Here is a 27,837-nt window from a genome sequence, read left to right as displayed (position 1 = left end):
GGACAGTAATGTTAAAGGTCTACGCTTCAGTGGGGCCATTAAACCTTTAAATAAGAACATTAGTGGCAGTGCAGCCGTGTGTTAAAGTTAAATTAGTGCTGCACTCGATTGAAAACAGCCAGAACTGAGTCGCGCTGGTACTGTGAGGAAACGATATTGGGGGGAAAAGGTTAAATATGGTGACTAGCATGAGCGAGGATTGTGTGGATTCAAGGGTACTATGCAGGATCGCGGTTGAAAGGTGATGCAGTGGCTTGCAAAACCGCTTACCTATAAGCTGGATCAGTCAGGGAGCGATCAAAGTAAGATCCAAGTGTGAGGATGGTCCGCAGTCCCATTCGTCTGCTGCGAGTAGTCAGAATGGCAGGGGCCCCATGACTACCTAATTATAATCCTGTGGAAAGACTATACCGCGAGGACGCGTGCATGTCATTCGCCGAGAACGGTTGCCTAGGGACGACGTGGCGTCCTCTAGTGTATCACGCAATCGGAGGGGCACGGGGATGTACTTGTGGTACACTCTGATCGTGGTGCTCAGACGATTGGATTGGGGTCTTACCAGGGAATGTTTACAATTACCAAAGCATCAAGGTGGTGCAATGAATACTAAAGATAATTTAATTTTGAGGTCTAAGTAAGATTTACCAGTTATTACTAACAACAGCAGGCGTATGATTGCGTCAAACTCCTCGATTATTACTAATGTTGCTCTTAATGTTAAATTGCAGATTGTTACTGGCAAGGGCAGGTTTAATGAGTAGTGTTGCGTGTAATGTTTCAAAGCTAAAATATGATACAATAGAAAAACATGATCTTACTGATACAGATTATTGACCTAGCGTGGCCGTGACATCCTGATGAAACATGTGAATACATTGTATATGGCAAGTGACATGGATGCCAATGTATGAAACACAAAAGTGTCAAAGGGTCTATATACAAAGTCTATGTGTGGTACATTAAACTAAAGAAGTCAGTGTCAACCCATTCAAAAACTATGAAGAAACATAGATAAGCATCCTGTGATCCCTAACAGGAGTCCCATCAGTCACCACTCGGAACTGCCCTTCATCATTTGGGATTCCTGTTAACCATATACTAGGTCCACTGCTGGTTTAAGATGGAAGGTCAGATATTATAACCTCTTGTAAACCTAGTAGTGACCAATATGGTTTAGAGTGTCACGAACTACCCATCGATCAAACATGAGTGTGACTGATTTGCAGTGCAAGTGAAGAAAAGTGTGTTTAGTGAGAATAAAATTGGGTGAGGGAGCAGGAATGAAAAAAAATTTTATTCTGTTTTATGCTCGCTCCACCAATATTAAAAGAGCAGCAAAGGTAAATTTAACAAATATTTACCTAGATGAAAAAATGGTCAACATGTTTCAGCAAATTCAAGGGACTAAAGAGTCCATTGCTTTCATCAGGACCTGGATATTGAATAATGCTACTGCAAAAGTATGGTGAAATGTTAAAAAGTGACTACATATTGAACAAGCTGCAACATGAAAAAAGATCACCGTAATAGTCTTTACTCGCAGTTGTTTTGTATGTCACTGGCAGGGAGAGAAAAGACACAGAGAAAAACCAGTAAAATGACCACATGAACACAGACATGGTAACGTGTACTTAATCCACATTTAACTGTGACCCAATTATTTTGGTATAACAACACATTGGTTCAATCATTTATCAACATGAAGCCACATCGAACAGATTGACTTGTGTCAGTACTTTTGGGACCTTGTCTAATAAGATTCAGAAAATAATAAAAAAAACATTGGTCTATTCTGAATTCAGGACAAGAAATCATAGAAGCACCACTCTTTTCTTTCAAGAGGGGTCCCAATCTAAAGGACCGCATCGTCCATACTAGACCTCACATCAAAATGCCAAGGGCTCTTGGCACAATCTGGAATCTTCCACCTGTAGTAGGACACCATCCCTGTGGATCGTGCCAAGCCTGCTCTCAAACCAACAAGTCAACTGAAATTGACATAGGTACAAATAGACCATGGAAACAAGTAAAATTTACTACCAACTGTAACAGCGAGAAGTTAATCTATCTCATAACCTGCCCATGTGGCTTGAAATATGTTGGGATGACTACTCGGAAAATTAAAATCCGTATCTCCGAGCATAAAAGCACGATCCGTTGCAAGAGACAGGCAACCTAACTTACCAATCATTTTTTGGAAAAACAACATGCCCCAACTGCATTTGTTTGGACTGTTCTCGAGCAACCCTATATCCCTCCCCACGTTACAGATTATACCAACTTTCTTGTACGTAGGGAACAAAAATGGGTTTTCAAGCTGGGAACCAACAAAGCCGGATTGAATGACGACATACCTTGGTCTGTTTTATAACTATGTCAGCTGTAACATACCTTTTAAGAAATTAGGCTGAGAGTGATCATGCTTGTTATGTGGCCATTTGACATACCTTGGTCCGTCTTATAACCATGTCAGCTACCACATGCCTCCTAAGAAACTAGGCTGAGAGTGACCATGCTTGATGTGTGGCCACTTTTTCTTGATATATGGGTTATAGAAGTGACATGTGAAAATGAGGGGGATTACATTAGTTATATGTCCCTATTTTTCAGTTTTTCTGCCTATGTTTAAATAAGCAAACCTTCACCTTTCTATGATTAACTAAATGAATTGCGACCAATTTAGATTAGTGAAGATTGTACACTTTAAACGCTTAAGATTTGACAAGCGCTACACTCTCTTTTCAGCTTGTCAGACGATTGAAGAGCGCATTTCTATATTGCCGTGATAGGCATTGATGCTAGGCAACCGCTAACACTGCAAGATTATCTGCTTGGCCAATAAACATCTAAGTTACACCGTTCGGTCCGCTCACATGACCGACTAAGGACCAATTATTAAACTGCTTAGTATTATAAAGGGTCTATCTGTCATGGGAGTTTCTATTGAATGAACCCATCACATGATCGGACGAAGACCAATCAGCGAACGGCTCTTAACCGAAGCCTCCACTCCGTCCAGGTACCTCCCCAACCGGCTCGGAAGGCGGCGAAGAGGTACCGACGGAGAGGTAAGATGTACTGAAGCTTTGCTCGGTAGTTTCGCTACCGCCATGATACTCTTTCAATAAGAGTGTTAACTCATGACCTGATTAATTTCTGTCTCACTGTCATCTTAAAGACCGAACTCACTTTGGCGTTAAAATTCTGTTCAGGTGAAGCAGACATGATCTGTTTAGTGCAATGGTAAACAATCTTTGCGATTTTCACTATGGCTTATATATTCTGCTTGGGGTCCTCTTACTCGAGCGATAGGAGTACCAAGGAGTATTGAATATTTCCGCCTCGTAAACATAGAGGCAATTACTTATCAGCCGCCGAGTCCCTACGACACTCGGCATGTAACCTGATATAATCAGCCAAGACCCCTGCTCTAAAACAGTCATCATAACAAAACTTTGGGTCTAATTCATGATGTATCTCTCACATTCTCTCAGGGTACTAGTAGTGTGTACTATTTTCAATTGACTAGGAGGCGACGACATACCTTTGTTTTTGCTTCCTTTTTAATAGAGCGGTGCTTCTCTCGTTTCCTGAGCCGTTGCCAGGCGGGGTGGAGCCAACTACTTCGACTACAAGGGTAAGACGAAGTACACTATGCCACATGCAAGCATTACATTTAAGTGTCTTCATGTTGATAAATGACAGAACCAATGTGTTGTTATACCAAAATAATTGGGTCACAGTTAAATGTGGATTAAGTACACGTTACTATGTCTGTGTTCATGTGGTCATTTTACTGGTTTTTGTCTGTGTCTTTTCTCTCCCTGCCAGTGACATACAAAACAACTGCGAGTAAAGACTACACCTAGGAATTCAGGTGATCTTTTTTCATGTTGCAGCTTGTTCAATATGTAGTCACTTTTTAACATTTCACCATACTTTTGCAGTAGCATTATTCAATATCCAGGTCCTGATGAAAGCAATGGACTCTTTAGTCCCTTGAATTTGCTGAAACATGTTGACCATTTTTACATCTAGGTAAATATTTGTTAAATTTACCTTTGCTGCTCTTTTAATATTGGTGGAGCGAGCATAAAACAGAATATTTTTTTTTTTCATTCCTGCTCCCTCACCCAATTTTATTCTCACTAAACACACTTTTCTTCACTTGCACTGCAAATCAGTCACACTCATGTTTGATCGATGGGTAGTTCGTGACACTCTAAACCATATTGGTCACTACTAGGTTTACAAGAGGTTATAATATCTGACCTTCCATCTTAAACCAGCAGTGGACCTAGTATATGGTTAACAGGAATCCCAAATGATGAAGGGCAGTTCCGAGTGGTGACTGATGGGACTCCTGTTAGGGATCACAGGATGCTTATCTATGTTTCTTCATAGTTTTTGAATGGGTTGACACTGACTTCTTTAGTTTAATGTACCACACATAGACTTTGTATATAGACCCTTTGACACTTTTGTGTTTCATACGTTCATTTAGGGAATGTGTCTCTGTATGGTCTTTAAACTCCCTTAGGCCCTCCCTCACCTTATTGTTCTTTCCATGGATGCCAATGTGCCAGATATCCTGGACCCAACAGTATTTAAAAACACACTAATTAATGTATTTGTGCATGTTTCAAACAATAAATAACCCACACGTGACAATATCGAATTGAGGCGGGAAATGAATAGAAATGCAACAAAACAGTGTTGTGATCTGTAAAGGACAACTACAGAAACACGAGATAGCTCATCACAAACCCAGTGTGATAAACAGGGTATCTTGTTCATGGGGGATAAGCATAATTACCCTGCAAACAATTTGCAGATGTTTATGTGATAGAGCTTGTGTGGCTCTAGGAAGGATATTGTGGCAGATGTATGCAACCATGTGATGAACACTATCTAAGGAATGTGATATAAGGTATAGCCATGTACTAAGCATTATCTTACAGCAGGCCCATTTGTTTGGCTATTTCCTCGTGTTTGTTCAGCCCGTTAGCCACCAGATTTAAGGAGTGAATCCATTTGCACTCTTTTCGGTTAAGGGCAATGCAATGGAGCCACCCCTTGGGTTTGCGTTGATCTTTTCCACCACCCTCCATCTCAAGCTCTCTGGTGTGTGGTTGAGATTAGGAAACTGTTCCACAAATGGTGCTCCCTGTACCTTACATCTGATCTTGCACATGTGCTGCAAGATTCTCATGTTGACCTTCTGGGTGGTCTGACCAATGTAGGGCATGTTACATGGACAAAAAATGATGTATATGACATTCGCAGTGTTGCAATTAGTCAAAGAGGGTAATTTGTATGTTTTGTTATGGTGCATGAGTGTCTGGCCTTCCATGCACAAGGGTCAGGCTTTACATGTGCCACACTTTAAGTGTCCCAGTATGGGTGGGAGTCCTAGTTGATCACGCAGGTCCGGTTGTTTCCAGGGTTCAAGGTACGCTTTAACAACACTGTCTTTTACATTCCTTCCTCTCTTGAATGCTAATAAGGGATTTTCTTCAGTGTTCAGTTCAGATGCGACCAAGCTCCAGTACTTCGTGACAATCTTCTTTATGATGTTACTTTTTTGTACCTTAAATGTTGCAGGCCTAGATCCACCTCCACATTTTGGGTACCATTTTAAACAAAATATCTGTGGAAACACTGGGCAGTAGGACATTCGTGGATCCCCACAGATTTCAAAACTTTACCTCACATAAATGTAAGGAAAGTGCATGTTTTTAGATGAAGTTTGCGGTTTGCAAAGGCTTTTGCGTAAAAAAAAGTTGTGAGATCAATGCCACTCACACCACTCTAGACTTACCAGGGTGTCTAGTTTTCAGAAATGTCTGGGTTTGGTAGCTTTCTCTGGCTGGCGGCCATGACAGGGCTCAAATTCGGTAGCTACACATATTGCAAAAAGGGTCGGTTTTAATTGGTGAAATAGGATGTGTCCATGTATTCTTTTGGGGTGCTTGTTGTCATAGGTGAGAGGCCCAACCACACAAGTGTGGTACTGTTTTTATTGAGAGACGTGGGAACACTGGGTGGTGTGAATTTTGTGGATACTCACATTTTCCAGAACTTACCTTCAAGGAACTGTGGGGAAAATGTGCGTTTTAACTAAACTTTAAAATTTACAAGGCCTTGAGAGTAAAAAAAAGCATTGTGTGTTCCATCGTGAACTCCTGTGGGTATCTAGTTTTCAGAAATGTCTAAGTTCTGGAATGTTTCCCTGTGTGACTTGGGCCCAAAATTCCCATTTACCCACATCACCAACCCAGGTCATTTTTGTCTCAAAATGTTGCATGACTCTGTGTCATACTTTGAAGCGTTTTGTGCTCTAGGCCAGGCCACACAACTGGGGTACTATTTTTTATTGGGAGAATTGTAGAAATCCTGGTTGGTAGGAATGTTGTGGATTCTACAGCTTTCGGAATTTTCCCTCAGCGAAATCCGCGGGAAAATGATGCTTTTTGCTGAAGTTTGAGGTATGCAACACATTTTTGGTAAAATAAAAACATTGTGGGCTCCACGTGAGTCAGTTCAGTTCAGTACATTTTTATTTCGATGATTAGAAACCATCATAAAAATACATAGTACATAATACAAATCATCAAAATCATCAATAACATACATTTCTGAACCATACAATGTTAAAAACAAGATTAAAAAAACGTTCAATACAGTCTGAGTCAGCCCCTAGTATTTCTTAATTTAACAGCAAGTTTAAAAAAACTCAAAATGGAGCATAAAGTGCGTGTGTCAGTTGCTCTCTGCAAGAATGATAGGGCAGGTTTAGCGTGACGCAATTTTGACTCTTTTAAAATATTTACAAGAAATCTATGACGGGGGGTACGATAAAAGGAACATAATAATACAAAATGAAGGGTGTCCTGCGGAGACCTATTGTCGCAGCCGCAGGCACCCTTCTGCTCAATTGTTAGGGTAAAACCAGATGGGTAAGCTAAAATGTTAGGTAACAAATTGAGCCTAAAACGACACATTAAAAATCTATCTTGCTGATTATACATTAAAAATAGATATGGTTCCATACCCTCTCCGTTACTGACTAGAGAGTATGAAGTTACAGATGTTTTAGTAGAGTCAAGTTGTTTCCTGCTCGAATCATATTTGCCCAATAACATTTTCTGGATCCGATTTTTGCAGAGTGGGTCAATCAGAGATGGATCTGTGAATAGCATTTGATGATCTATACACCCTAGGGTTTCTTTATCATATTTAAGCCAGGGAATTTGAAACCACCTATCTCTCTGGAGACAGTCTTTAATTATTTGTCTGCTAAGCTCTGCTTCTGGGTTTGCCCAGATTCGGAGCCAGGTCAGAATAGGTCTTACTTTTATCTGGTCTGTAATATAAGGGATACCAAGTTCCGTATGTACAATCGCTGCTGGGATGCACTGCGGAAGTCTTTAGCATCTTACGTAGGAATTTATCTTCCTCTACTTGCGGCTGGTGTGCGTCCCTAAAACCCCACACCTCTGCCCCATACGTGGCTTTGGCGGTGCTGACAGCTCTATACAGCGTCATCACTTGCTCTGGTGACCATCGACCCAGTCTACGTGCAAAATTTAAAATAGCACCATTTGCTGAGATCAGTTTCCTGCATCTTTCCTCTAACAAGGGGGCAAACCTAATCTCTCCATCAAACAGAAGGCCCAGGTACGAGAATGTATTAACAGTTTCAAGAACATGTGTTCCTATTTTAAAACCAAATCTTTTGGTGGGTTTTTTCCCTGCCACCATGACAAATGATTTTGTCAAGTTCACGGAGAGGTCCAAATTCTCCATGAACTTTACAAATCCATTCACCAGATGTTGTAGGCTCATTGCTGTTCGTGCCAGCAGTACCGCGTCATCCGCGTACAGGAGAACTGGTATATGGCGCGATCCTGCTTTAGGGCAGTCAGTCTTCATGTCCAACAAGGAGCTTTCTAGGTCGTTTATGTACAGGGAAAACAAAAAGGGGGCCAGGATACACCCCTGCCTCACTCCGCTTGTGCACGGGAAGGGATCGGTACTCACCCCTCCCGCACTATAGCGGACCTTGGCAGTGGTGTTCCAATGTAGTTCTTGTAAGATGTTTATGAGTTCAGGGTCAATTCCCAGTTTGAACATAAGGGCCCAGAGTTTACTTCTATTTACATTATCGAATGCAGCCGCCAAGTCCATAAACCCCATATACAGAGTTCCGTTACTGGTTTTAGTATATTTGGCAACTAGGAGATAGAGATTGAGACATTGGTCACTAGTTGATTTGCCGGATCTAAATCCGTATTGGGTGTCTGCTAGGATATGGTGTGCTTCTGTCCACTCAGCAAGGCGATTTAAAACCGCCCTGCCTAATAATTTGGCTGACACGTCTATCAGCGAAATTGGCCTGTAGCATTGCGGGTTGTCCCTGCACCCTTTCTTATAAATGGGGACAATCTGTGCTGTAGACCAAGATCGAGGGAGCCCAGTTCTGATCGCTGCATTTAGTACTCTGGTCATGATCTGCGCCCATATTTCGATGTTACTTAGGTAGAGATCGGGGGGTACCATCCGGCCCTGGTGCCTTATTTTTGGTGAGGCCTTGAATTGCTTTAGTGATTTCCAATAGAGAGAATTCCAGTTTCTTGGGTCTCACCCTCACCCATGGTCCGGTCTTGGCTATTTCGCCCTGGTGATTATATAAACTTTCAAAGTGGGTGACTCATTGTTCAGGAAGAATATTAGTACTGATAACAGGGGAACTAGAGTCTTGAAAGCAGGGACTGTTGATAATTCTCCAGAATTGGGTATAATCCCTATTTTCTCCTGCTTCCCGTAGGTCTGCCCAAACTTCCTTTTGGAGCGTGATCTTGCTTTGTTTGACCTGAATTTTATAGTTAGTGATGAGTCCATTACCTTAGGCTGCAGTGGGTGTCTAGTTTTCACAAATGTTTGAGTTTTATATGTTTCCTTGGGTGACCGCTGAGCTAAGGCCAAATTCCGCAGCTACCCACTTTGTGAAAAACGAAATGGTTGATTTTGCTGGGTGAAATGCGATGTCTTCAGATCGCGTTTTGGGGTAAATTCTGTCACGGCCACTAGACTCAGCCGCACAGGTGGAGTACTGTTTTTATCGAGAGACATTTGGGAGCACAGATTTGAGCCCGGTATCTGCAGATCTGAAGATGAAGGAAAAAGGAGATTGCAAAGTACCAAGATGCACAAACATGACCGGATTGGTGAACTCCCCCCACCAGCCTTGTCTTGTCATTTGTGTTTCAAACCTCCCTAATGTTATAACATTAGAGAGGTTTGAAAAACAAATGACAAGATAAGGCTTTAAGAACATCCTGGATATACCGCGCATCCTGAAATTATTCTGCAAAAAACTGAAAATGTAGGTCTGATGCATTTTTAATTCGTGGAATAAAATATGTTAAACTGAGTTCTGTTGTGACTGGAGGCGTGAGAACGCCGTTGTGCGCCATCTAGCGGCTGCTGAGCTGGAGCGCTGGTCAGGGCGTGAGTCATAACTGGACCCGGAGCCGGTGCTTGGCAGCAGGGAGATCAGAGACGGTCACCAGAGGCTGCAGGCGCTGCTTTTGCTGACAGCGAGGAATCCGCCTCCTCTTGCCTCTCAGGCCGCCTGGGAGCACAGGGCAGCCCAGGGGCCGAGGGCGGGTCACTGGCAGAGCTGCACCGCGTGCCCGGAGGCACCAGGGCGCACCCCGGAGGAGCCCGATGCCCCTCCGCACCTTTCTTCCCCACGGCCGGTCTGCGTACATGCTCTAAATGCCGACCCTACAGGGGACTCCGGCCACTTGCAATGTGATGCCTGTGCCCCGAGGGAGAGCCGCCGCTCTAAGATGGGTAACAAGCAAACGATATTTACTGACGAACAGCTAGACGCCTACCAGGTGAGGACTGAGGAGCCGCGCCGGGGTGGGATGTGAGTGCTGCGCTGCGCCTGGCGGGGTGTGATGTGAGTGCTGCGCCTGGCGGGGTGAAAGTGCTGCACCTGTGGGGTGAAGGGGGTGGGCGCAGTGCTGCACCTGGCCGGGGTGGGCGCTGTGCTGCACCTGGCTGGGGTGGGCGCCGTGCTGTACCTGGCTGGGGTGAGAGCGGTGTTGCACCTGGCGAGGGAGAGGGGGGGAGGTGAGAGGGCGCCGTGCTGTACCTGGCTGGGGTGGGCGCCCTGCTGCGCCTGGCTGGGGTGGGAGCCGTGCTGTACCTGGCTGGGGTGGGCGCCGTGCTTCACCTGGTAGAGGGTGGGAGCCGTGCTGCACCTGGTAGAGGGTGGGAGCTGTGCTGTACTGTACGTGGTAGTGGGTGGGAGCAGTGCGGCACCTGGTAGAGGGTGGAAGGGGGCTTGGCAGCCGTGCTGCACCCGACGGGGTGGGAGCTGTGCAGGCTACTAACGCTGTTTGAAGGATGCTTAAGTCTTTCTCCTCCTGGGCATGAGGTCGATAGCTCAGTTATTTCCGGATTCCCAGAGGCGCGATATATTTATTCCGGTGTGATCTGTAGCCATAATAACTCGGCAGAAAGAACATTTATTTTACTTCATAGTTTTTCTTCAATGATCCTAGGGGCTAAACCAAAATGTACGAAGAAATTACATTCTTAAAAACAAGCTTTATTGCAATGCACGCGCCGCCCTAAGATAGCTCACTTGGTTAATGAGCCTGCTAATAAAAACCTTATCTGCCTGTGGCAGGTTTTTCTGTCAGTAAGAGCTCTACCCGAAGATCACACATTGACATATTAGAAAGCAACTCAGTGGATTAACGCAGGGATCACAGAGGCAGGGAGGCCATGTGTCCTGCGGGTTCTAACAAAAGTAAGATAGCTCAGGGGAACGCTTTTGTGATCGGGATGGAGCTCAGTGGGTTAATGCACCTGCAGGGGAGATGCGTGTCTAACCTCCGCGGGTATGAATCCAGCGGCCAGGGTAACATCCGAGGTCGCTGGCGAGCTGTGCATGGGGGGAGCTTCGTCCTAAGGTGGACGGCCGTGCCCTGGGAGCCCGGGCTGCACGTTCAGCCGCATCAGTAACTGTTACATAATCTGCTGGAAGCGAGCCCTCATTACCGTGATGTATTAGCAGCAGGTTCGGGGCTGCAGGCTTGCTTCCTCCCAGCCAGGCCCAGGAGAGCGCGCGCAGCAGCAGCCTCTACACGCGGGCACTTCTGGGAGCTCCTGGCTGCAATTTATGATAATGTCCTTTTATCCATTCGGCTGCCATGTCGTTATAGTCTTTTATGTGAGTTTAACCACGTTAAATGTTTGCTTAGCATGTGCATGTGGTTACATATGGGTCATAATTATTTTAATGTAGGTGATCTGTAAATAAAACAGGAGAGGGCTTCAGCTGTTTAATGTCTGCGGCGAATCAGTCTTACTTTTACATTTACATTCTGGTATTTGTCAATCTGGTTTTGTTTTCCTGTGCTAGGCCTGCGTTTGTAATGTAAAGCCATTTATCCATAAGAAACCACAGAACCTGGCGCCGGGTTCTGGTATCAGAATGCACATCAAATTATGTCTCTGTGGCTTGCTCACTCACTCTCGGGTTGGAAAGCTCGGGCCCGCTGCTCTTGAGTGCAAGGCATATAAATTGTTCCAGGTCAACACAAAATCTGCGAGTATATATATATTCGCTGTCGGCGTGCGCAATCCCTTATATGTCATACTGACTGCCTGCCCCCCGTCATATAGGACACATTCAGCCCCTTCTGTTTTTTTTAGACAGCATCATTTTGTATTCTGGGACTTGTAGTTTCGCATTTAACATGATATGAACTTGAAAATCCTAGCATGAAAGTACTGTTGGTTGCAAAAGGTCTCAGATGTCATGACTGAAAGGAGATATGTCAGCTCTGTTCTCTGATGGACTTATGTTGCTCTATAGAAATCAAACTGCTAAGGTTAGTGTGGTTTCATATACATAAATGTTGGATGTGTGTGTGTGTGTGTGTGTGTGTATAGACATACACACACACACACACACACGCACACACATACAAAGAGCAGGAGCCTGCTGTAAAGGGTCTAATGCAAAGACACATACAGTGTACCGCTTTGTTCGCCATAAGTTGGCAGGGTATGCTCAGACGTGAGTCCCTTGCTCACTTTGCCACTGGATTCAAGCAAGCCGGGCTGAAGACGGCTGGAATGCCAGAAACCGGTCCTAGAAAGCTTGTTTCCGGTCCAGGGAAGGCATGGCTTGGCAGTTCGGGCTGGACTGTTCCCATGAGGCACAGGGTCAGACTGATTTGCATATGGCCATGTCTGAACTGGGATGGCATAGTGGGCTAAAGAACGGTGATGGATTAAACCCAGATCTGTTGACTGGGTGTGAGTGTTTGATTGGTTCAGATGCTCCGTCCATCACCACCTCCTTTTGTACCGCAGTCCCATGCTCACTTTGCCACTGGATTCAAGCAAGCCTGGCTGAAGATGGCTGAAATGCCAGAAACCGGTCCTAGGAAGCTTGTTTCTGGTCCAGGGAAGGCATGGCTTGGCAGTTCAGGCTGGACTGTTCCCATGAGGCACAGGGTCAGACTGATTTGCATATGGCCGTGTCTGAACTGGGGTGGCAGAGTGGGCTAAAGAACGGTGGTGGATTAAACCCAGATCTGTTGACTGGGTGTGAGTGTTTGATTGATTCAGATGCTCCGTCCATCACCGCCCCCTTTTGTACCGCCTTGGCTATGACGGTGCCATGAGCCAGTGAAGAAGATGAGCTTGTTGGCCAGATAGGCAGGGATGATGGCCTTCTAGATGATGAGGCTGCAAATGAAGATGGTTCAGTCTGGTGAGGGCAGCTAGGGGAATTCAATCAAGATGCGGGTGATGTGGTCATATATTTCGTCAGGCCCTTGATGAGGCATGCTGCTGCATGTAGGGTGCCTGGAGGGGCTTAATGTGGAGTCTGGGAGCCTAGTTTAGCAAACCTCCCTGACTTTTAATAACTATAGTTTGGCTCTTACATTACAAACCCATGACTGCAAGTACGAGAACGCGTTGAGGCAGTGCCTAACTTGGGCCAGTGGTTGCAAGTGGTGGGCACTGTCACTCATTTTTAATAACACAAAGTTTTTTTTCATCATGATACTCAGAGCAAGCCAGAGGTAGAAAAAGGAGACAATACATGAAGATGAGAAATATAGTAGAACAGTGACAAAAATGGATAGTGGAAAAAAAATATCCTGCAAGGTTGAGATAGAGACATGTGGTGTAAGGTTGTGGGAAAAAAAGACATGAGGTGAATTCAAAACTAGCAGCCTTAGTGAAAGGCAGTTCTGGTGGCAGGCTCTTTAGAAAATCACTGGATGAATTAAACATCTAACCTCCTGAATTGTAATTTGCGATGTGTCTTTGTTCAAAGAAAAGCTGTGAACATTTTCTTTGGGAACACGTGTTTGAGGGCCAGAAAGTTCTCAACCATAGGCGCCTTCAAGTAACTTCCACGTTTATAGTGACACTGAATAACCCTCCAAGAATACAATACTATTAGGATCCTGCAGTGACCTTGCAGAAGGGCTGCCTTTCTGTGGCTTCAAAGATTCACTGTATATCCCTATGTTTTAAAATTCTGATTGGACAGTTGCATGTCAGGGCTCAAGAAGCCACCTTATTGATAATTAACTACGTGAAGGAGGTAGGGGCATCATTTTTTCTGTCTTGCTTACTATTCAATATTTTTATAATTTTAACAGAATATGTGGTTGGGTATAGTGGAGAGGTTTGATGACAAAAACAATATCGGAGTTATGCACCATGAATACATATGAGGCCATTTACAAATAATTATTTTCAGTGGCAATTATTTTGTATTTTTTGGTTATTCTGAAAATTTCAATAGACTTTTCAGTTGGGAGGCTAAACCGAGCAAGTGACCATTTTTAAAATCTACTCCGCTATTGAGAACTCTGCTCAATGGGAATAAGGTTCTGGTGAGAATGTTACATGACCTCCCTATGAATCTGCGGGGAAACCTGCACTTGGCGAATCTTTCCATGCAAATTCCTGTAAATCTCAGAAAACAGTAAATATACATTACATTTAGGAGTACATTTGCAAGTGTAGATTTACTAACTTTTTTGTGAATCGGGGCTAATCCTTCTTCATCATTGTGGCAATACATAGATTACCCCCCTTTTCACAATTCTACGTAACATTACCTCAGCATATATTTTATTTCACAGTATGCCTACATTGTCTGTTTTTGCAATTCTCCATTATGCTCATAACACCAGTTTCCAAAGTGCTTCAGTCAGCACACAAAGTGGACATTTCACAATATCACATTACATATACGTTTTGTACCCTACTGCCTGAACCCTCTCTTGCTTCTGGCTGGAAAAGGTAGTACAGATGTTTGGCTGTGCGACCAGGTCTCTTGCCGCCTTGGTGGTAGGGCCGTGCTCACAGACTGTTTCTATGCAGCAAGGAGCCATGGTAGAGAAGGGCATTGCATGCACTATCTTCTGCCAACACACGTACCTCACTCGGAATGAGCTGTGCAGAGATACCTGTCTGAATATCAACACTTTTTACAGGAACTTGCAGGCTTGATGCAACCACAAATAACCAAACTGCTCAGTACAAAGTAAGGTTGGTTCTTCTAACCCCTCTCACATCTGTAGGGAAGTTATACTCCTTTTTGTGTACATTCTGCTGGAAATAGGATTACTGGTTGAGGGAGTGACACCCTATTTTGGCAGTAACCGCATTCCTTGCCATCGTGAGGCACAAGCAAACTCCAGATGAACCTGTGCTCAACCCTCTGTTAGCCTGGTAGTTGTTTGCTTATAGACAGTATGTAAAGTATTTAAGCAGCACTTCAAACAGTAACACAGTAAAAACAAACCACAAAAGTATCCCTCACTGGATTAGTAAAAATAGAGTAACATTTATTAAATGAAACAAGACCAAAACGACAAAAATACAATGAGTAGAACCGGAGATATGCAATTTTAAAGATTTGAGTGAAAACAGCACTAAAAAACACAAAGTACCAACTGTGGAAATCTGGTCGTGGCAGACCGGGACAAAATCCCAAGTTCAGGCCAACTATGTTGGAGCACGGGCCGTCCACAGGGACCCAGTTAGGCCAGCTGAACAAGAGTGCCTTAAATCCTGGTTGCGGAGCATTGCTAGACCCTGTATTGAGGATATGTTGGTTCTGAAGAGCTGAGAGGCTGTAATGTGAGAACTTGCATCGTTGTTGAGGATCCTGTCAACGAGTGCATGCAATGCACAGGCCGGTGTTGAGGATGCACCAACAGAGTGGAGGCAATGCATCAGTTCCAGAGAGCTGCGATGTGAAAACCTGCATCATTGTATAGGAGGCCTTCGAGAGCTTTGCAATGCGAGGGTCTGAGTTGCTGAAGCGTCTGTTTTGATGCAGTCTGCGGGGTCGGTGCAGAGACCTTGCATTGAGAGAATCCTCACAGCAGAGGTGGTGTGTCTGTTCTGCTCAGGTTTGCGCCACACTGCAGAGGAGATGATTCGGTTCTGCTGGATTAAGAGATGGGCTGCCGGAGCACATTCAGGACCACTTCTAAGGGTCCAGGACTGGGGTGGCAACACTTAGAATGGTAGGACTCGCAGATGGCAGAGTCCAAGTGCTGGGTTTAAGTTTGTTGGAGCTTTCAGTCCCTGAGGTCCTAGTCAGGAGGACAGCCAACTAGATCTTGTAGTCACTCTGTGGTCCTGAGTTCAACAGTTGCAGATCCAGTTCTTCTAACCGAGACAAGAGGGCAGCATACAGAAGGTCAGCACAGGAGGCAGCATTCCTTCAGGGCATCAGAGTGTCAGTCCTTTCAGAAGCACATCAGTCCTTCTTCCTGGCAGAGTATCCCACAAGTCCAGAAGTGTACTGAAGAATTGGTGCTTTGGGTCCAATATGTATAACTAGGCCTCACTTTAAAGTGGGAGAAGTTTCATTTCCCTTTGAAGTTCACAGGCATCCTGCCTCCCCCGTCCTGGCTCCAAACTAACTAAATGGGGGTATGCAGCTTGTTGTGTGGAGGCAGAACACAGCCTTTGTGCCCAGATCCACCCTCCCCTCCTGGCACACCTAAGCTCGCTATCCTGTGTGGCTGTCGAGGAGGAATGCACAAAGCTCAACTGCCAACAACACCCAGTCACGTGACCCAGTGACAGGTTGCAGGCACTCAATGGCTGAGGCAGGAAAATGCCAACTTTCTACAAGTGTAATTTTCAGAATTGTAATTTAAAATCCGACTTCACCATGAGAGAGGAATTTTTATTACAATTCCAAAGACGCCATACATGAGCTGATTACCTGCTGCTATTTGGAAATTATCAGTTTAGATGTAAAGAGGTAACTCCAATGTTATCCTTTGGGAGAGGTAGGCCTTGCAGTAGTGAGAAACGAAATTAAGGGGTTTTCCCTACCAAGACATGTAAAATTAAAAAGTCCATGCCCTACTCGTTAAATACACAGTACCCTGCCCTCTGGGCTGTATAAGGCCTATTCTAGGGGTGACTTATATGTATTAAAAAGGTAGGTTTGGTTCTGGCAAAAGGTTTATTTTACCAGGTGAACTGGCAGTGTAAAAGTGCACACACAGGCTATGATGGTTGGCCTGAGACATGTTTAAAAGGCTACTTAAGTGGATGGCACAATAAATGCTGCAGTCTCACTGGTAGCTTTTAATTTACAGGCCATGGGTATGGGTAGTACCACTTTACTAGGGACAAGTAAATTAAACAGGTCTATTCGGTGTAAGGCAATTCTACCATGTTTTAAGGACAGAGCGCAAGCACTGGTTAGCAGTGGTAAAATGCACAGAGTCCTAAAAGCCAACAAAAACAGGTTGCAGAAAGGGCCAAGTCCAACACATCGCATTCTAGCAGTCAGGAATCTGTATAAGAAAAATGGGTGTCCATGAGAGTACAACAAATATATATGTTGCTCAGATAGTGCACAGTAAGTTCATAGTAGTTTTTCTGGAGACATTCAAACAAATCAACAGATTCAAGCTCAATAACCCATCCGCCAGAGAAAAAAATTGAAAATAATGATATAAAAACTAGGTCACAATATTTTACAGCAAATACTACTTTATGAACTCTCTGCAGTCGATCTTGGGTGCCTTCGCCAGCAGAATGAAGCCACTTGTGATTGCCCAGATGGTTTACTGGTCAGCACATGAATATGGGGATCCCAAAGAGAACCCCACAAGATGGGCCAATCGAGCCATTTTTCATATAAATATCAATGCCACAAAACCTTGTAGGTGGATTCTGAAATTCATTGCTATTAAAATTGATAAGTTAAACTTCTTAATATAAGAATAGATAAGCATGTGCACAGGAAGCAATGGATCAGCCCACTTCCTCCCTTGGTTAACTTCACTGTGAGTGACAGCGTTCGGCTCTCTAATAAGGAGCTCACTCGCACCCAAAGTAGCTGCCTTCAGTGCCAGGGTCTGGTATCGCAAAGTGTGCTTTTTGAGACTCCAAAAATGTTTTTACTTTTTCACTTTTTTTATTTGAAGTGGACCAGGATCTGGACTCTCCATGGCGGAAAACCATGAAGATTCCTGGTAGCATGAGACCCAGAATTGCAGAACAGCGGTCGTGGTCTCATGAATAGATATTTCTTCAAAAGCCAGTTCGGAAAACTCGTAGAAAGTATTTTGGAAGAACGAGCAAGGGAAACGTCCTAAAGTCAGTAAGGCCAGGGGTTTCTGTAGTTCATGTGAGAAGGTAATTCTACACACATTCTGATATCTGTGTAGTATTGAATTTTTTTGGGGGCGGGCGTAAAAATACAAATGACTTGTCTGAAAGTGTAAAGTAACAAAGCACCAAAGTGTCAATTTGTGTTCAGCAGAAATACCAAGACCATGTCATGGCTAGAGGAGATTCCGCAGTCTGTCCATGGCCAATGCCAAGGCTCCCCCTCCTGCGGCGCCCAACGCCAGGACAACTGTTTCCCAAACTGCAACAGGGCAGTGACCTATCTGAGTCCATTCCCCGAAATATGAAATAAACTTGTGTGGCAAAACTCAGTGCTTGAAGAGCAAAATATCTGACTGGCAAAAGGAGGTAGAGTAGACTGGCGTCGACCATCGCATGGCCGAAATAGTCGAGACCAGAATGAGCATTAAAACAAGTTAAAATAGAGTGGGTTGGTTGAGGTGCAGGGAACAAAGAGAGTAGTGCTGCTGAGGGTTAAAGCCCCATTAAAACGCTTCTCCACACTGAAATCCTGGAGTTTTAGCTAAAGTTTACATATGGCAACTTCAAAAATCACTCCTTTTTGAGGCGAGAATATGTCTCCTAAACATGTTGTCGTCTTTTTAATGCAGACAACGAAAAATCATAGCCATAATTTAATTGTTTTCAATAAACATGTTCTTGCTTGGAAAAAATATATTTTTTGTGCATGCTTGAGTCAGTTAATCTGAAATTCTGGTGACTAACAAATCGCTAAGCATTGAGTCAAATGAGTCCTTATTCACCTGCATTAATAATGACATTATTGAACCATAATGCTCTTACCTGTTATGTATCATCTCTGCAAAAATAACTAATGCCTTTTTGCTCTTCGTTTGGGGTTAGTACACCCCACACGTGCCTGTTGACGTTTTAGGCTGCTTTTAGAAGCTCTTTTCCCATTTGCTCATTAACTATTGCCTTTATTTTCCTCTCCTCTTTTTTGTATTTAATTTGTTGCAGTTTATTGCAGTACTTGACTAGCACACCTGCTTTTCACACTCCCTTGATTCATCATGACATATTCTGAATGTATTTGATTTTTGCTCCCTGTGATTTTTTTATAATCAAATTCTTCCTCCTTGATATCTTCATTCACATTCCCCCCTGTTCCTTCCTTCTTTCCCAGTTTTCTTCGTTAATATACTATCCAATGCTCTGACTAGACGTTTAACATCCTCCTCCTCCTCATACCAGCAGAAGTCATGGTAGACATAGAAGCAATACTTCCCCAGTTTTTTTTCCCTCGTCCCAAATACTCCTTCCTCATTTCTGTAAATTGAAAAATATGCATTTACTTCATAAAACTTTAAACTGTATTTTTTCTTTAATCGCGACACGAATGACTGACTGAATTGGTAAAAAGCCCAGATACCAAGTGGGTCTGTTGATGCTGATCTAAGTAATACCTAACCAAAACAAGTAAGACTCACTGTATCAAACCTATGATTTGATAACAGATGCAGTTTAACATTCTTTGAAGAACTATAATTGGCCTTTCATCAGCTTAGTCGTTCATCAACATGGGCTTTGTCATCCAGCTTTTGGTCCCTTGAAAATCTGTCAAGAGGACACAGCCAAGGAGACCCGCTTAGAGAAGTAAACAACCAAGCTATTTCATGTTTCCAGCACAGCATTATTATTTTTATATTAAGACATGCAGAAGATGTAGATACATGATAATACTCTAACTCAGCCTCTCCTTTCCTTCCAACACATCTCACATGATGAATGACCCCTGTCCACCACAAACTTTCAAGACAAGTTTTTTTAACAACCTCTGCCACTCCAGTAAGAAGACTCATCAACAATTCCTTAACTACCGGAATATTTCCAGAAGAACTCAAAAAGTCACACATACGCCCTTTACTGAAGAAAACAAAGTTGGACCAGCTGAACCCTGACAACTACAGACCCATTACAAATGGACCTTTCCTGGGCAAACTGATAGAAAGAGCAGCGTTCGCCCAGATGTCACAATTCATTGTAGAGAAAGACATACTTTCAGACTTCCAAACAGGATTCCGTCCGGGAAGAGGCACTGAATCTGCCCTCCTTACCATCAGGGATGAACTGAAGAATACAGTAGATTGCAACAGGGTTGCTACACTACTACTTTTGGAACTCTCGGCTGCCTTTGACACGGTTGACCATGACACTCTGGAACAAAGACTATGAAGCCGGCATTGAGGAAACTGCTCTGGACTGGATTGCGTCCTACCTTCGAAACAGAACTACTGTCATCCACACCCCACCTTTCTCGTCCAAACCATACTCCACAAAAGCAGGGGTCCCTCAAGGCTCTATCATCTCGCCCATGCTTTTCAACATCTACATAAAGTTATTACCGGAACTGATCAATCAATTCCACCTCATGTGCTATAACTATGCAGATGACACGCAAATACTCCTTCAACTGGAATGCCCCAAAGACATTGGAAAATCCCCAATTTTCAGTCATCTCAGAGCCGTGGATTAGTGGATGACTTGGAACCATCTCAAATTGAATGCTTCCAAAACGCAAATACTCACATGTGTATGGCGATTGGAAACATTTTTACCCGCTTGCCGTCTGGCCTAATGAACTGGGATCACCCCCTAAAGGAAGTAAGAAATCACAGAATGACCATAGACTCCAATCTGTCGATGAATGCCCAAGTGGACAAACTAGCAAGATCAAGCTTTGTCACTATAAAAACGCTGCAACAAATTTTCCCTCATATGGGATTTCCACACAATGTCCAAGCTACCATCTCCCTTGTTCTGTCCAAGCTCGATTACGCCAATAGCTTCTACCACGGATCACATTTAACAACCATGAAAAGACTACAATGGATTCAGCTGCCAGACTACTCTTGCATATCAAACAGCAAGACCACATCTCACCTGCCTTGAAAGCCCTGCATTGGTTACCGGTTGCCAGAAGATCCACGTTCAAGCTACTATGTATCACCCACAAAGCAATACATGGTATGGGACCGCTCTTCATCAGGAATAAAATTACCAAACACATTCAACAAAGGAACCTCCGCTCTAAAGGGGCATCTCGCCTCAAAATCCCAAGCTACAAGAAAAAAAGCATGGATGTTCAAGCAGCCAAACTATGGAACTCTTTACCCCCCAACATAAGATCCACCGACAACCACCTTATCTTTAGAAAACTACTCAAGAATTGGCTCTTCACCACATAAGCACCATATGCAAACAGAAATGTACAGCATATCTGTTGGACCTGGCCCTTTTGGCAGGTTCACCCTGAAACTTTTTTTTGCTTTTTCCTAGCCTGTTTCTGGAACCTAGTGTTGATGGTTTTAGGCCTTTGCGCACTTTTTCACTGTGGTACAGTGTAAAGTGCGTGTGCTCTCTGTGTATGTGTGTTGAGTGATCTGCCCTCCCATAGGAATGAATGGGGAATATGTATGCCCATGGTAGTTCCTGATGTGTGGGGAGTGCAGGGTCGAGTTTGATATGTGTGAACTCGTGAGATTGAATGCTGCGTAATGGTGTATGCGGCATGGTTGTGTCTAGTCTAGAAGTGCCACTTTTAGAAGTTGGCATATTTGTATAGTGAGTCTGCTGGCACGTGATTGGCTGGTGAGCCTGGCCCAGGAGTGCCTGGGCCTGCTTGTGGATTGATTGTCTGGTTTGAGTGTGACAGGGGCTGCAGAGCCCCCAGGAGGTTGTCTGAGTCAGCCCGTGGATGAAAGGCAGCATCTGCTGCCAGGGAAGTGGGAGGAGATAGCACCTGACAGAGAAGGGCTGTGCCTGCCTGCCACAATGCTGGCTCCACCCCCCCGCTGGGCGACTGTCACCTCTGTCCCTGATACTGAAGGGACTTCCCTATAACCAGTCCTAGCTGGTTCTCACACTGCCTACACAAAGACTTCAAAGACTTTTCTCTGTATAAGAAGGGGCTGTGTCCCCTTCCAAAATGTTCTTGTTTCTAACTTGAATCTGCCAGGGGCGTGCTGCTGCTTGGGCTCAGGGGAATCCCTGAGCCCTGCCCAGCCCCTGGACTCCTGATGGACTTTCCCTGCTGGGAGCTGTGTTACTCCATCTTTATTCTGCCAAGACTGCTAAGGACTTTGCTGGACTTGTTCCTGTAGCGCTGAGAGAGTGCTTTATTGGCCTTCTAGCGCTAGGAGCGCTGTATTTTGCCGTTGTAGCGCTTGGAAGCGCTTGATTTGCTATTTTTAGCGCATGGAGCGCTTTCAATTTCCTTTAGCGCTTGGGGAGCACTTTATTTGTTGAAGCCGGTGCCCACCCGGCATTTGCCCGCGGCCATGCCGCTAATCTCGACTTTTTAATTCACCTCGAGGGAGCCCACCCCTCGGTGAAGTGATCCCCCGCCTACCTGCCTAAGCGGGGCCGCTGCGCTGACCGCAGCGACCCGGAAGTGGTTGACCGGCCGGCCAATCCTGGCGCGACCGGCCGGTAGTCCCGCCCCGCAGCGCGAGGGAGAGAAGAAGGCGCCCGAGAGATGGCGGCCGGTGCCGCCGGTGCGGGGCTCCCATTGCTGAGGGAGAGCCCCGCAGGCACCAGCCAGCCGTAAGGAGAGAGCGGAGGGGGGGCGGAGCACATTGTCGGTGCCCGCCCCCGCCGCCCGTGAAGCTGCCGAAAAGGAGAGAGAGCGGGGAGGAAGATGGCGTCTGCCGCGGTGGGGCTCCCGTGACCAAGAGGGAGCCCCGCACCAGAGAAGAGCGGCTGAGAGAGCAGGCGGGGCTCCGGTGGAAGAGGAGAGCCCCGCGCTGCTTGAGAGAGTCCCCGCAGACCAGCGTCCCCCACGGGCAGTCCGGTGAGTGGAGCTGCCAGGTAGGGAGGTGGGCGCGAGAGCGAGGCACAGCGTAGGAGTCCCTGGCTATAGCGGGACTCCTACGCGCAGAGGGGACACTTGTTTGGTGCTGTAAGGAGAGGGGGGCGTCGGGACACATTGCCGGTGTCCGCTCCCCCCCCCCCCAGTGGCGCGATCTGTGCTCCACAGCCATGGTGTTTTCAGAGTCCCCAGTGGGGGACTCCAACGACGAGGGCCTGAGTGGTTGTGAGCCCGTGGGGCTCAAAGCTGCATTTCCTTGATAGAGAGCCAGAGAGGCTCCCTGCCCATATTTTGGTTGCAGAGCCAGAGAGGCTCTGGGGAGCATTTGGCCATTTCGAGCCCGGCGAGGCTCAGAGGGCTCCTGGGGACATTTGTTCAGAGGCTCTAGGCGGCACATTTGTTTTCAGAGCCTGAGGGCCCCAGGGGGCATATTTGTTTAGGGCCTGTGTGGCTCCAACGTTTGGGACATGGGTGATGTCCAGAGCCTGTGTGGCTCCAACGTTTGACTATGCGCAGTTTGCCAGCAGTGGGTGCAGTTTGCGCCTAAGGGTCAGTGAGGGCCCTGGCGCAGCTTTGATGATTCCCAGCTGCCCAGCAATTAGTGGGCAGCTGCACCGTTTAGGCGCTTGGGATTGTCTACAGGTGCCCAGCAAGTAGTGCTGGGCACCTGTAGAAGTCAAAGGCGAGTCCTTTCTTATCTATGAATTTATGATAGTTCAAAGTGACGTCATAAGGTGTAACAACGATTTTGGATCGGCCAAGGTAAGCCAGAAAAAACGCACCGACAAACGTAGCAACAGGTCCTAGAGGATGATGATAGTTCAAAGTGACGTCATAAGGTGTAACAACGATATTGGATCGGCCAAGGTAAGCCTAGAGGACCTGTTGCTACGTTTGTCGTGCGTTTTTTCTGGCTTACCTTGGCCGATCCAAAACCGTTGTTACACCTTATGACGTTACTTTGAACTATCATAAATTCATAGATAAGAAAGGACTCGCCTTTGACGTTTTATGATCTTTCTTTGCGAAAACTATGCAGCATTCACAAATTTGACTAGTATACGTCTATTCAGCCCTGAAGAAGTCCGGTAACGGACGAAACGCGTTGGCTCTTTGGCTATCAGCGATTGTTTTAAAAGAAAATGAAAAATTGAATAAAAGAAAGAAAATTGAAGATTTAAAGTCTTTTTGTGTACATATTCTTTGGGAAAACAAGTATGACAATGTTATATGTGTCTTAACAAATACTGAGACATCGTTTGTCAAACACTGTGTATCTCACTTTGAAGGGTGCTGTTCATTTCTTTAAAAAGTCTAGTTTGTTAAGGAAGAAGGGTCTCCCTATCTTCCTTGCTGGGTTTGTATAGGGATTACATTCCTGTTTCTAGCACCTTCACGTTGGACTTAGTTGTGGTATTTAAATAGTGGTGCAAACATCGTTGCCTTAATCCCTAAAATCAAAAATCTTAACAGGTGCTATATGATTGCAAACCTTTCTTCCCCTTCTATCCCTCCGCTACCCTTCTCACTCCAAATAACTGACTAATATCCACCACTCAAATTACTTTTATATTTCACCATACTAATACACCACTAATCCTTTATGGTTTTCCGGACCAGCGTGCTTCAACACCCCATCAGAGGTAAAAAGCGCTATATAAATACAAACCTTTTTTCCTCTTCTATCCTTCTGCTATCCTTATGAATCCAAATAACTGACTAACCTATCCACCACTTAAAATTTACTTGCATGTTTCACTATACTAATTCAACACTAATCCTCTATGGGTCCCGGAGTAGCGTGCTACTCACCGAAAAAAGCGATTTGACGCCTCGTCTGGGGTATGAGCGCTATACAAATGCAATTACAATACAAATACAATGAAAGTAAATTAACAGTGGCTATATGTTAAATAGTACGAACAGTGCAGAGGACTATGATATAGCATGGCAAATAACTGAAGCGGTTGCTTACAGGATTTGTATTGACAAGCTGTCTGTGTGGGGATGTTTAAAGTAGTGATATTCATGATCTAAATGGAGTTCAGTTAATAAGTCTCCTGAATGGTATTTTACTGTTTGATTGTTGCTCAGAGAGGGCCATGCAGAGTCAGGTGTGAAAGCAGTATATAGTTACAAATCATTAATACACCCGTTACTCTTAATGAGACGTGAAGGAGCTGTATGAATAATTCACAGAGAGGAAATTTGATCAAGTGGTAGATAGTTGGAGTATGAGAGAGAAATGTATGGTATGATTTTATTCTAGCACATAAGATAAATCATACTGTTCAAAGCAAATAGTTTACCTACTTTGAAAAACAAGCATTGGCAAAGTCAGACAGTCTAGGTAATGGAACCTATTATCTTGCCAACGCTACTTGTTTCATCCTAGACTGTTACTGCAAACGCCTGTTCATCCACGGTGACCATCGGTGAATGGGATTTAAAAAAAATAAAATGTATTGAAAGGGTACTGTTGTGATGAGCTCTCATCCGCTGCGCCCATCTCTCAGTATATTTTTATTTTTACAGTTTATATTCAATGATAGCTGCCCAGGGTACGCATGCATCCGCAGTGGTCAACTCTAAATAAGGTTGATACAAATAAAAATAATACATTATAGGGTTCCTATTGTGCTCGCATACATTCACGCAAGCAGGGGGTGGGTGGGGGGAGCAAAAGAACGCTGAGGGGGGTTAAAAAAAGAGTGGTGGGATAGAAGTGAGTCGAAAGTGCGAGCAGAGAGAGAAAATAGTCCCTTGCATATATTACAATGCAAGGTCTGATATCCATAGGGGAAGAACACGTCAATTAATAAAAATACTGTGAGAAGTGAATGCTCTTTGGTGGGACAAACACAAGAATAGGGAGAAAAGCCCTTGAATGAGAAGCATGGAAGTGGGGCAATTATAACATACAATCATGAGCATGCGGCTGATCCAAAGCCCTCTGTATCTGAATAAAAATAGGTCTCCAACAATCAGTCAAAGGTGTTTATAACTAGTACCTAAAATGGCAATATTTTTTGTGGTTAGGTGACGGGGAGAAAGGTTTTCAAAGTCTGCTTAGTACAGCGACTTCTTGGAGAAACTGAGATTGCATTATTTCCCTTGTTTACTACGAGTCTTATCTATAACTATTTCAAGATTGCATATGTTCTGTGGTAACTCTAGCACCTATATTGAGTAGGAAATTCATAGCAAATTCAAGCCACTCCCCTTTATAGAGGAACATACATTCATTTCACGTGGTGGTGCGAAACAGCTTACTTGCACTTCAGGCGCTGGTGCTTTTGCTTGAAGTGATAATATAAGATGCAATTATAATGATCGCAAAGACCTAAGCACTTTCACATAAGGACCTGAGTGTAGAGTTCATATGCCAGCTCAGAGTCAGATTTAAAAAAAAACTTGGGCATTTGGCAGTTCTCCCAGTGGCATAATTAAATTTGCGGGGGCTCTTGCAAATTGCATGGAGGGGCCCCCCACGCTCCAGACTCAGTCAGGAACTCTCGGGCCCACCCATCCATAGCGCCAGAGGGGCACCCCCGGAGCTCAGCGGCTCCGCACATTGCGGGGGCTATTTAGTCTTCCCCAATGTATTTCGTATCCAGAGTAAAGGACTCTAGGCAACATACTAGCTTCACGTCTCTGGGCTGCGGTGGCTCTGGTTACTTGTGAAGTGCTTATAAATGAACTAACAAATAAGTGTAGGAGATGTAAAAAGCTTGCAGCTATAATTATATATACGTTCAAATTTGACCTTGGTGTGAGGGTAGTGTAGTGAACCACCCGGCATACTATTAGTTACGGTATCCCGCACCCGACAACCTGTCACGGCCATTGGTATAAATGAAAGGATGCAGGACTGCTCGTGGCCCAGTCCAGGCAAAATTTCTGTGCCTGAAGTTTACTGGTGGCCCTGCAGCACGCATGGTAGACGAGTAGCCTGTACTCCACATTGGCGAGGGAGGATCTGGGGTTCAATGCGTTCTTGAGACCAGTCAATGTACATTAAGGGATCCCTCAAGGCTCAATCCTCTCCCTAACCCTCTTTAACCTGTACCTTGAACCACTATGTATGATTCTCAAAAACGCTGGGCTTTAATTTCAAGACCGGAGGCTAACGTTATGCATTATATCTTTTAATGCTACTCTTGCAGCACCTTTAAAGAACAGTGTAACAATTAAAACCACTAGAACCAGAACACTCAAGTCCATAAATAACTCTTTTACTGAACTTCTTCCTTTTTTAATTGAACATCTTTTCTCCTTTTCAACGTTAATCTCTTATCCGCCAAGAATTCCTCCTCGCTTTTTATTCTGCCGAAAGTAAAAAATAATGAACCCATGAACAATTCTTTCCAACCTCTATATAATCCTTGCACTTGCAAAAACCATGATAATGTATTACTCAAACAAAATATTAATAAGCATTCAAACATTAATGCATTTCTGCATTTGCCACTGTCCTTCCTTCCTTTTTTTTATGTTCGATGAGTGTTCGAGGGTGGGATAATATCAGCCTCTGTGTCTTTAATGAATACTTGTTTCCTCTGGATCTTGTTCTCCCCAATTGTTGATGTATGCCGGTGCTGACTGTTGCATACTTTCCTGCAGTTAACTCCAATCACTTTATATGATCCGATTTCTCCTCCTTTGACCAAACACTGCCTGGCTATTGAAGTCCTAACCGTGCTCCCCTACCATTCAAACTTGCATCTGTTTCTAAAACAAAATCTGGTGAACTTCCGAAAATTGCTCTTCCATTCCAAGCCTCCATATTCTTTATCCACCATATTAACTCTTCCTTTGCCTCTGCACTCAAAGAAATCCTGTCTCCATACCAATAACCTTTCCTTAACGCCTGTCCTTTCAACCTCTGCAAACGTTGGTAATGAAGTGGGCCATCAAAAATGTCTTGAATTGAAGAGGACAATAAACCTGCTATACTCGCTCAAAGTCCAAAACTCTTTTTTCATAATCTGAGGATGCTCTCTGAATGATGATACCTCTTGGAGAAGCCTAGTTACTGGCTGACCTCTAGCTCTCAGAATGTTCCTCTGAACAAGATTCAGAACTACAACCATATGTGCTCACACATGAGTTCACACATTCATAACTACATACTTAACAACTAGATGTTGAACCGCAGGAAAGATGTTACATATTGGACAGGTAGACTATTCATTTCTATTATCTTAATCTACTGCTTTTCCTAGTGTTAAATCTTAGTCTGCCTCTTTTCCCTAATGTCATTTTTAACTAGACCA

The 27,837-nt window shown here is 44.4% G+C and overlaps 1 protein-coding gene across 1 annotated transcript in view; it reads left to right on the top strand.

Annotated features, from left to right (window-relative positions):
• Positions 1 to 9,560: 9,560 nt before the first annotated feature.
• The window catches only part of CIB2 (calcium and integrin binding family member 2), a 474,622-nt gene continuing 456,345 nt past the window's right edge, over positions 9,561 to 27,837 (top strand). The window contains exon 1 of the mRNA XM_078684641.1: positions 9,561 to 9,908. Coding sequence (XP_078540767.1) covers positions 9,858 to 9,908 — 51 coding nt within the window. The 5' untranslated portion in view covers positions 9,561 to 9,857. The remainder of the gene's footprint in view (positions 9,909 to 27,837) is intronic.

Source organism: Lissotriton helveticus, chromosome 3_2 (assembly GCF_964261635.1).
Source record: "Lissotriton helveticus chromosome 3_2, aLisHel1.1, whole genome shotgun sequence".
NCBI classification, from domain to species: Eukaryota; Metazoa; Chordata; class Amphibia; order Caudata; family Salamandridae; genus Lissotriton; species Lissotriton helveticus.
This window is presented reverse-complemented; position numbering and strand designations above follow the sequence as displayed.